The sequence below is a fragment of the Tarenaya hassleriana genome, unplaced genomic scaffold (assembly GCF_000463585.1).
Source record: "Tarenaya hassleriana unplaced genomic scaffold, ASM46358v1 Cleome7, whole genome shotgun sequence".
Classification (NCBI taxonomy): domain Eukaryota; kingdom Viridiplantae; phylum Streptophyta; class Magnoliopsida; order Brassicales; family Cleomaceae; genus Tarenaya; species Tarenaya hassleriana.
The window spans coordinates 1,342,328-1,351,818 of NW_010969548.1; the positions used below are offsets into that span (position 1 = coordinate 1,342,328).

The 9,491-nt window shown below is 43.8% G+C and overlaps 4 protein-coding genes and 1 non-coding gene across 7 annotated transcripts; 3 read left to right on the top strand and 2 right to left on the bottom strand.

Moving 5' to 3' along the window:
* Positions 1-131: 131 nt before the first annotated feature.
* LOC104800648 lies at positions 132-1,334 on the top strand. 2 transcript variants are annotated; one of them, XM_010523517.2, is made up of 2 exons: positions 132-380; positions 459-1,334. In XM_010523517.2, the coding sequence occupies exon 2, from the start codon at positions 857-859 to the stop codon at positions 1,226-1,228; it is 372 nt and encodes a 123-aa protein (XP_010521819.1). In that variant the 5' UTR covers positions 132-380; positions 459-856; the 3' UTR covers positions 1,229-1,334. The 2 variants fall into 2 exon arrangements, with proteins under 2 accessions (XP_010521819.1, XP_010521820.1); XM_010523518.2 differs by having other exon boundaries at positions 132-276.
* Positions 1,300-1,371, top strand: TRNAC-GCA. Its single transcript has one exon. It is a non-coding gene; the product is annotated as a tRNA-Cys (tRNA).
* A 292-nt stretch (positions 1,372-1,663) lies between these two features.
* LOC104800649 (histone H4) lies at positions 1,664-2,283 on the bottom strand. The gene has a single exon (XM_010523519.2). The coding sequence runs from the start codon at positions 2,195-2,197 to the stop codon at positions 1,886-1,888; it is 312 nt and encodes a 103-aa protein (XP_010521821.1). The 5' UTR covers positions 2,198-2,283; the 3' UTR covers positions 1,664-1,885.
* Positions 2,284-2,532: 249 nt separating this feature from the next.
* LOC104800651 lies at positions 2,533-6,385 on the top strand. Its single transcript, XM_010523524.2, has 2 exons — positions 2,533-5,864; positions 6,078-6,385. The coding sequence occupies exon 1, from the start codon at positions 3,115-3,117 to the stop codon at positions 5,494-5,496; it is 2,382 nt and encodes a 793-aa protein (XP_010521826.1). The 5' UTR covers positions 2,533-3,114; the 3' UTR covers positions 5,497-5,864; positions 6,078-6,385.
* Positions 6,251-9,394, bottom strand: LOC104800650 (UDP-glucuronic acid decarboxylase 5). Of its 2 annotated transcripts, XM_019201032.1 has the most exons (14): positions 9,304-9,394; positions 8,969-9,046; positions 8,722-8,835; positions 8,256-8,342; positions 8,092-8,179; positions 7,913-8,004; positions 7,749-7,813; positions 7,576-7,664; positions 7,407-7,484; positions 7,222-7,315; positions 7,056-7,122; positions 6,908-6,971; positions 6,777-6,817; positions 6,251-6,703 (listed from the first exon to the last, which is right to left on the bottom strand). In XM_019201032.1, exons 3-14 carry the CDS (start codon positions 8,797-8,799, stop codon positions 6,518-6,520), a joined length of 1,029 nt encoding a protein of 342 aa, XP_019056577.1. In that variant the 5' UTR covers positions 8,800-8,835; positions 8,969-9,046; positions 9,304-9,394; the 3' UTR covers positions 6,251-6,517. The 2 variants fall into 2 exon arrangements, with proteins under 2 accessions (XP_019056577.1, XP_019056578.1); XM_019201033.1 differs by lacking the exon at positions 8,969-9,046.
* Between the last annotated feature and the right edge of the window lie 97 nt (positions 9,395-9,491).

The following is a 9,491-nucleotide window of genomic DNA, read 5'->3' on the forward strand; positions in this document are numbered from 1 at the left end:
TCAATTCTTGAGCAAGAATTTGACACATAAGTGGAAGATTAGATTACTCCACTTAGGAAGACCAGTAGTTAGCTGCTGTTTGAAAACAAGGAAGGTGATGTCTCACTATCTCTTTCACAAACCATAAACATCAGATTTTGGTGAACCCCCACAATACACATAAACTATAAAATAAACTTCTTGTTGTTGTTGTCTGTCATCATTACAAGATCTGCTGAAATCATTCTCTGCCCTTCGTTTTGCCCTCAAGCTTAATACCTTAAATTACTTGCACATGTACGTATGAGGATCTCAATTCTGAATTTTAAGGTTAATTAGACAAGACCACATTTTTTCCTTTGTTCATGTTAGGCGGTAATCAACACAATAAAGGGACCGCGGTAATTGCTTTCTCGCCGAACACAACTGACGAGTTTTCCATTTTATTTAATTCCAGTTTGTGATTTTTTTTTTCTCAGGTTGCCGGAAACGTGGGGGTCTCAAAGGAAGGAGAAGACCCGGCAAGGAAGGGGAAACAGGGAGATTCGGATAAAGAAGAGTTCAACCAAAGGGCAAATCCGTAAATTAGAAATCAGTCTCTTTTAAGGGGTGGTTAGTTTAACGTGCAAGCACCTCCCCCACCATTCTCGTTTTCCCTCAACTCAAAAAACTCACACAGAAGAAACCGCAAGATCAAAGAAAGTTCCAACATTTTCCAATTTGTGTAGTGTTGTATTTGTATCCTTTGAATGCCCAAACAGCAAAAAGACACAACCTTTTTGTATTTCTCCAACAACAACTCACCAAATTAAATCCCTTTCACGCCGACGAACCCCTGTCGTGATTCTCCTTCTTTCTTCTTCTTCTTCCCGTTTTCATGTGCTGTCGCCTAATCCCGTCTCTGATGGAGTCGTTTCTCCGGAGAATCATGGCGGGTTGGCCTGTCTTCGTCCAGGCGGCCACGTGGACTGTGCTTCTGATGTTCACGGTGGCCGTCGCTTCGTTCGCGCCGGAGATGGCTTTTGTGTCGACGGTGTCGTCGTCATCGGCGAAGCCTTGCGGCGGAGATGGGTTTTCGAGGATTCCTTTGGATTTTCCGGCAGAGAGCGTTTGCGTGCCGTCTCACATGGTGAAGAGATCTTCGTTGGATGTTTGCGTGCCAACAGTCTTCGCGGCGGTGATGGTGGCGGCTTCGGCGTGTGTGATCAGATCGTGCTTCGGGATCGAGAGTGGTGTAGACAGGCATTGATGTTTTTTTGTTGTAATTTATTGATTTAAGCATACTGTTTTATATTACATAAATAAAATACCAACATCAAAGGGTCCTTAGCTCAGTGGTAGAGCATTTGACTGCAGATCAAGAGGTCACCGGTTCGAACCCGGTAGGGCCCTCAATTCCAAATTCCATTTGTTTTATAAACTCTTTTTTTTAAAAAAAAAAAAAAAAAACTCAGGAAATTCGCCTCCAAACTTTTTGTTCAGCAGACAGACTGAATTCCGCGAAGAACCTGATAATCGAGAAGATGGTGAAATCCGACAGATGAATCTCTCACAATTCTTTCAATATTACTGTATCTTTTTTGTAACAACATACTTTATAAGATCAATCCAATTATCCCAAAATTTCAAAGTTCGATCCCAAAATCATATATAAACAAGTAGACGATTGAGTGCAATTTATAGATAAGCAATTGGGTTTTATCCATTCTCACTGAAATGAAAATGTTCATCTCGTACTAGTAATCAATAATCGCCGAAACCCAATCCACAACGCACAACTTGAGAACAATGGTTTTCTTCACCAAAAGGTGATTTTAACGATTTAAGGTTTTGAAATCGACAAAATACAAAAGCATCGCAACCAAGCCTACCTGATCTACAACAGAGCACTAACAATAGACCAAATCTAACCGCCGAAACCGTAGAGAGTTCTTCCTTGCCTCTTCAGAGCGTAGACGACGTCCATGGCGGTCACAGTCTTTCTCCTGGCGTGCTCCGTGTAAGTCACGGCGTCTCTGATGACGTTCTCGAGGAAGATCTTGAGCACTCCCCTGGTCTCTTCGTATATCAGACCACTGATTCGCTTCACTCCTCCTCTACGCGCCAGCCGCCTAATCGCCGGCTTCGTGATTCCTTGGATGTTATCCCTCAGAACCTTCCTGTGCCTCTTGGCTCCTCCCTTTCCGAGCCCCTTTCCTCCCTTCCCTCTTCCCGACATTTTCCCGGAGAGCTTCGAATTTTCTTAGAAACCAAACAAGGATTTGTGAAACCTTTTGAATTTAGAAATGATTTCCGCTTGTTTATCCATCCGGAAGAAAGACGCTTTATAGAAATCACGGACAGAAATTAACCGTTGGATCTTAAGACGCATCCAACTACGAGGAGTATGATCCTGGTGAAAGCTATTGGTGTGGAGTAATAACAGACGTCGATTCTCTATTTATCGACGGCCGTAAAGCTTTCATATAAAATGACGCGGATCGGCTTTAGGCTTAAATTTATTAAATTTCTATGGAGAAGTAGAGATCCATTAAAAATGGGTAAACGTAAGTGGGCCTTATTCCAATAACTAATCGGGCTTCTAAGCCTTAGCTGAACCCATGGCTTCTACTGGCCATGTCAGTGTCCTTCGGCCTCCACTTCTTGATACTGTACGTACCGTTCTTGGCTCAACGAGTGGCTGCTGGTTTTGGCAGTGGCCCTTCCCGTGATTCTTATCGACGAGCTTCTTAAATTCGTCGGAAGGTGTACTACCAGCCTACGTTACGCTCCTCGTACCACCGTCCCCTCCAAGCAGAAGGCTGAGTAAGAGAAGAAGCGCAGCGTTAGAGACTCTCGGACACTTTTTTTCTTGTCTCAACTTCAATGCAGAAACTCTTGTTTTTTTTTTTTGTCTGAGGACGGAGTTGTGGCATTTTGTATTCAAACTCCATAAACTGAAATTTTCATTTATACAAATAACATTCCATTACTTGCGGACTGTCTCCCGGCTCCCCCCATGTATTTGATAGAATGGTATTTTTATCTGTCCATTTTCGTCAACGTTGTTTGTAGCAAAATATCGCGACTTTCCAATGACAATTCCAAGCACTTTATTTAGACCGTGAACTGCCACCAAAAGAGAGAGCATCGACGATGGCCGATCACCACCACCACCACCACCGGCCCAATCGTCTAAGCGTGCCTTCACGCGCCGCCGTGACAGCCGGCAGATCCTACCCTTCTTTCCCTTACACTCCGACTCCCACACCCTCCAAAACCCGTCTCTCCAGATCCATCCATGGAAGCGGCAAATCCTCCATTTCCTTCCTCTTCCTCATCCTCTTCTCTCTCAGATCCCTATACTCTCTCTTCCCTTTCCTTCGCTCCTCTCCTTCCTTCTCCCTCTTCCCTTTCTCCTTCCTCGTCTCTCTCCTCTCCTTCCTTCTCTCCCTCGCCTTCTCCCTCCTCCCCGCACTTTCTCGATCCAGGAAAGATCCCTTCTTCCGCCAGAACCATGCCGTTTTCTCCCTCTCGTCTCTCTCGTCATCTCATCGCAACCTCTTGTTCGGTAAATCTCTTCTTTTGGCCGCTGTGTTCCTCCTCCGGTTTCAGGCTCTCCGTTATTGCGGCGCTGCTGCTATGATCTTGGCCGAGCTCTCCGGCACCGTGGCTGCGAGATTTGTTGTGGAGGCTCAGAATCGAAGGTCCAGCGATGGAGGCAACATCGGTTCCTCTAAGGTTCGTGGGTTTTGCGTTCTCTTAGTTGGGTTGTTGTTGTTGTCGATCAGCTGGGATAGGGTTGACTGTTTCCCTTTCTCTTCTTCGTTTGTCCAAAAATGGGGGTTTTGGTTTTACCCTAGAGAGAATTGCATCAGAATCTGGCCTATGCTGCTTCCCTTTCTATCTGGGTTTTTGGGCTGCTATGAGAAGGTTTCCATGAATTGGGTCGGAATCAGACAGCTTGATCAGAAGCGAGTTCGATTGGTCTCCTTGTTCTTGACCACGGCATTGCTCTTCATCCCTGCCCTTGTGAGTTTCCTGTTCTTCGAAGGCGACAAAGACGGTGTGTCAATCGAAAACCTGGGTTGGCCTTTAGCTAACACTGTTGTCTTTGGAGTGCTTCTTAGTGAGAATTACAGCAAAGATAAGATAGCGGATTCAAAAGATTTCGAAAAGGAGTTCTTGGTCACGTTTCTTTGCACCATAGTATTGGAACTCTTCTACTTCCCCGAGCTCTCCCTCTGGGGCTTGCTCTTGTGTGGCATATTGCTCTATGTTGCTGTCAGAGACTTGGACTCAGTGTACTATCACGAGATCGGATTCGAGTCACCAGATTCGCTTTCTGCCTTGTTTATGAAACCAATACGTCACATTTTGAGCGAGAAGAAATCTCGGAAGATTGCTCTGTTCCTACTGATCAACGCTGCTTACATGGTAGTAGAGTTTGTGGCTGGGTTCATGAGCAATAGTCTTGGACTGATATCAGATGCATGCCACATGCTGTTTGATTGTGCAGCTCTGGCCATAGGGCTCTACGCTTCGTACATATCTCGTCTACCCGCAAATCATCAGTTTAACTATGGTCGGGGAAGGTTCGAGGTATTGTCTGGTTACGTTAATGCGGTGTTCCTCGTTCTTGTTGGAGCTCTGATTGTGTTGGAATCGTTTGAGAGGATCTTGGATCCTCAGGAGATATCTACGAACAGTCTGTTGGTTGTTTCGGTTGGTGGGCTTGTCGTGAATGTTGTCGGCTTAATCTTCTTCCATGAGGAGCATCATCATGCCCATGGTGGATCTGGATGCACACATTCTCACCATCACCATCATCACCACAGCCATGAACATGAGCATCATGAAGCTATCACACTGTCCTGTGAGCATCATCATCATGATAAAAGTGAGGACACTGGCTGCCATGATCATCACCATCACCACCATGACAATCATGATCACCATCACGGCCATGGCCACCATAGCCATGATCATCATCACGGCCATGATCACAACCACAGCCAAGGTCATGACCAAAACCCGGCAAAACCTGAAAACAGCCGGAAATCAGACCACAAGTCGGCGCAAAAGGACCATAATCATCATCACATCGACCACAACATGGAAGGGATCTTCCTCCACGTTCTGGCAGACACAATGGGAAGTGTCGGCGTCGTAATATCGACGCTCTTAATCAAGTACAAGGGCTGGCTGGTGGCCGACCCGGCTTCCTCAATCTTCATCTCGGTGCTCATCATCTCCTCAGTCATTCCATTACTCAGAAACTCGGCAGAGATTCTTCTGCAGAGAGTTCCAAGGGTTCAGGAGCGAGATCTGAGGGAAGCTGTGAGGAGAATTCGAGGCATTAGAAGTATACAGAGGCTCCATGTTTGGAGCTTCACGAACACAGAGGTGGTGGCCACTCTCCATCTCCTCGTATCAGCAGATTCAGACAAGGAGTCGACCAAGAGACATGTCTCGAGCTTGTTAGAAGATGCAGGTGTAAAGGACCTTACTTTGCAGGTCGATTGTCTTAACTCGTAGCAATAGAAATGGCTCTGTTTCTGAAACTTGGGACTCCTCCTTGATAATTTTTTTTATTTCCTTGTTTTACTTTGGGCATTTTCATGGAAGAAAAGGAAGAAAAAAACTCTTTTTTGGGTACACGGCAACAATTTTTCGATAATTAGAAATGAGCACAGATGCAGAGACTCCATTACAGCCGTCAGATCATCAGAGACTACAACTTGCTATTAATCCAACGGCTGTTAGTGGACGTACTTATATTCCCATCTCTTTGTGATTTTGTCCTCGACCTGGTTAGCTCTGATCTGAGAGACGAAGAAAAAGCTCACAGTAGTAGGAGGAGGAGAAGGAGAGAGAGAGAGGCATGTTCTTCACTATCATCGATAGTACGTGAACTTTACGATCACATTTTCATTTGCTCAGATTTCTTTCCTAGTCGGATTTGGCCGTGTAATTTCAGTTTTCTGATTCTGGTTTCAGTGATCTTTGAACCCTAGCAGGCTTACACCGTGCTTCAGTTTATTTTGCTCTGATTCAAGTTTCATTTTGTGTTCTTGTGCACGCCGTGAGTTCGTAAAACCCTGTTGTTGGATCCGCAGATGATGATGATGATGATGCGAAAAACACGACCTTCATTGATAAAGCAGATGGGCAATTTCAACTGTGGAATCTCTGTCCGAGCGTATTGTAAGATCTCTGTCTCCAAATCAGAATCTCTCATTTTGCAATTAAGAAATGGAGAAGGATAAGAAGACGAATGGAAGCTGAAATCTGTTCATCGATCATATGAAGTATATCACTGCAAAATCCAAAAGGTACATAGGCCAAGAACGAAGCCATGGGCCATGGCTCAAAGATTCGCCTTGGAATTAAACTCAAATGCAATGGAAGTAAATGCTTTGATGTTTCTCAATGTTTTGGTCGTTTCTAGCACTTATTTCCTATAACTCAGAAAATGCAAGAAAAAGGATAGCGCAAGTTCGATGTAATCCATGGAGTAGATTGGTTCGAGCTTTGCTCAATCTTCGAGCCGGGAGACTCAGTTCTTCTTCTGAACGCCCAGCCTCAGGCGAAAATCTTCCTCCATGAGAGGCAGCCCGTCTCTCAGCTTGACCTTCGGTTCCCAACCCAACAACGTTTTGGCGTTGGTGATGTCGGGCTTCCTCTGCCTCGGATCATCAGGTGTGTTCTCCACCATCTTTACCTCCACTTCCGGGTTTATTAGCTGCAAAAACCTCTATCAGTGACATTTCTGATGCTAAGTGATAATGGGTTTGCTCATCACTGAGAAAGCTAACCTCTTTCACATTCTCAGCAAGTTCAATCATGGTGAATTCGCCTGCAAGAGGATGTATACGAGATATTATATTCATATATGCAAACAGAGGGTGGACAATTCGTTACAAGTACGGTGGTTATGGTGGGAAACCTGGGTTGCCGATGTTGATAGGGCCAGTGTGTTCTCCTTCCATGAGACGGATCAGACCCTCCACCTGCAAATATCCATGAAAATGTTACAAGTTCAAAGTGTGCTTTTTGTGCATCACGGACAACTGGAGCAACAACACTGCAAGTACCATGTCTGAGACATAACAGAAACTGCGGGTTTGAGTGCCGGGTTTCTGAACAGTCAGAGGCTCACCCCTAGAAACCGAAAAGGGAAATATCAGATGATGATTCAAGAATGCAATTGAAGCAAAAGAGAGAATGTGAGTGAACTCGGGGTCTGGTTTCACTTTCAACCTGAGAGCTTGAGCAATGAAGTTGCTCACGACACGGCCATCATCAATGTTCATGCGAGGACCGTATGTGTTGAAGATCCTAGCTATGCGTATCTCTACAACAACAACAAGACATTGCTCGATAAAACCAATCAGTAAGTTGACATCTTCGGGAGGGGAATGAATGGACATATGTACATTGCTTACCAATCCCATGCTGCCTGTGGTAATCAAACATCAGAGTCTCGGCCACACGCTTTCCCTCGTCGTAGCAGCTTCTAACCCCTGTTTTCAGATCAATGTGTTAATATCGATATGTGGAATTCCTGTTTTAAAAAAAAAAAACTTACGGGACTAACGGTATGTTGCCACTCACCGATAGGGTTTACATTTCCCCAGTAACTCTCCGGTTGAGGGTGAACGAGAGGATCTCCATACACCTCAGATGTTGAAGTAAGCAAAATCCTGGGCCAACATTCACGGAGAGGTGAACACCAGGAAAACAGTTACGGAAACTCGACGAAAGGGAAAACGGGTGATTCCCAAAACCTGGCTCCGACACGTTTGGCAAGCCCTAGCATGTTCAGGGTACCGATCACGTTCGTTTTGATCGTCTGCCATGGAAAATACACCATTTGCAGAAGTCAAAATCGGCGTGATAACATGATCATCAAGAACAGTAAGATACAAGAGTCTTGATGAACGCAACAGACCTTGACAGGGTTGTGCTTGTAGAAGATGGGAGAAGCAGGGCATGCGAGATGGTAAATCTGATCCACCTCCACCAACAAAGGCTCAGTCACATCTGTCCATATGATCAAAGTTCAACGACAGTTAACACTCTGCTTCATCTACTGTGAACAGAGAATCAGCTCAAGAATATGAACAGAACCATGACGGATGAGCTCAAATCTCGGATGATCTATCCACTTCCTTAGATTGTCCTTCGATCCCGTGAAGTAATTATCGGCGACGATTACCTGAACAGACGGTTTCAGAGTCAGGAATATACCGATTTCTCGATGAGATCCGGTTGGAATGTAATTTATAGAATACCTCGTTCTTCTCGTTCTGCATCAATCTGTCGACGAGGTGAGAGCCGATGAATCCTGCTCCTCCGGTGACCAATATCCTCATATTGGACTGCCATTTTCAACATCAGATTCAGACTACAACAGTGAATATCAACCATTCATTCTACCATCTTACAACTATTCAGAATTTCTTATTTTGGTGGAAAACACATTTCACAAATAATGTCACATACTTTTCCCAAAATCCCAAATGGAATCTGATGGATCAAATGACGCATATATATATATATATATATATATATATATATATGTGTGTGTATATGTATATAACAGCAAAACACAACATAACTTGCATAATTGAATCAGATTCACTCAAGTACAATTAGACTAAAATCTCGAAACTCTTAATGCAGACAATCTTGGCGAACAAAAAATGAAGTATATATTTTTATCAGAATAAAAGAGAGAGAGAGAGAGAGAGAGAGAACCTGACAAAACTTGGAATTGCGAAGAGGGGAAGGCGTAGGCGGCGGCTTCGTGGTGGTTTGATGGCCATTGGTCGCCATTTGCTGAATTTCTCCTCCCAAAAAATCGGATGAACCCTAATCATATATCCACCGTTGCTCCCATCAGCGTTTGAGCGAATCGCTCATACACATGCATATACATACACACGTATTATATATACACACACACACAAACAAAATCATGCAGATCAGAGAAGAGGATATAAACCTGATGATAGGGAGAAGAGAGAAAGTAAAACCCTTAAAATCTTCGAACTGAATCCCTAATCTATCACTCTTCTGATCTCTGATATATATCATCCGAATAGCAAGAGAATCGTATTTATAACCGAGCGGAAATTCGTATAAATAAATATATTAATAAAAAAACATATAAAGAAGAGTCCAAAATCAAACCTCCTCCGACAAAAACTGAAAACTACGCAAAACCCAGAGGGAAAATTAAAAAGAAACATGCACCAGAAAAAACGAAGCTTCGAAAGCACGAAAGAGATTGACGAAAGCTCCTCGAAAGCAATAATCAAATGATCAAATTGCACCAACCCAATATAAATCTCTTCACCAGACGTCTCTTTTGGATCAAGGGCCACCGAAAAGTCAGAAAATTTATTCACAAGACAGCTAAAGTATTGGCCTTTCGCAGTGGCGGATCCAGAAAAAATTTTCACTGGGGGCATAATTATATATATATATATATATATATATATATAAAAATAAAATTTATACAAAAT

What these genes read in the sequence shown, in the direction of transcription:
- LOC104800648 (XM_010523517.2), top strand. Translation starts at nt 857, where the DNA reads ATGTGCTGTCGCCTAATCCCGTCTCTGATGGAGTCGTTTCTCCGGAGA.
- LOC104800649 (XM_010523519.2), bottom strand. Translation starts at nt 2,197, where the DNA reads ATGTCGGGAAGAGGGAAGGGAGGAAAGGGGCTCGGAAAGGGAGGAGCC.
- LOC104800651 (XM_010523524.2), top strand. Translation starts at nt 3,115, where the DNA reads ATGGCCGATCACCACCACCACCACCACCGGCCCAATCGTCTAAGCGTG.
- LOC104800650 (XM_019201033.1), bottom strand. Translation starts at nt 8,799, where the DNA reads ATGGCGACCAATGGCCATCAAACCACCACGAAGCCGCCGCCTACGCCT. An exon ending in GGGAAATGTAAACCCTATCG is followed by an intron (nt 7,485 to 7,575) that starts GTGAGTGGCAAC and finishes ATCTGAAAACAG; the next exon opens with GGGTTAGAAGCTGCTACGAC. An exon ending in TTGCTGAGAATGTGAAAGAG is followed by an intron (nt 6,704 to 6,776) that starts GTTAGCTTTCTC and finishes AGGTTTTTGCAG; the next exon opens with CTAATAAACCCGGAAGTGGA.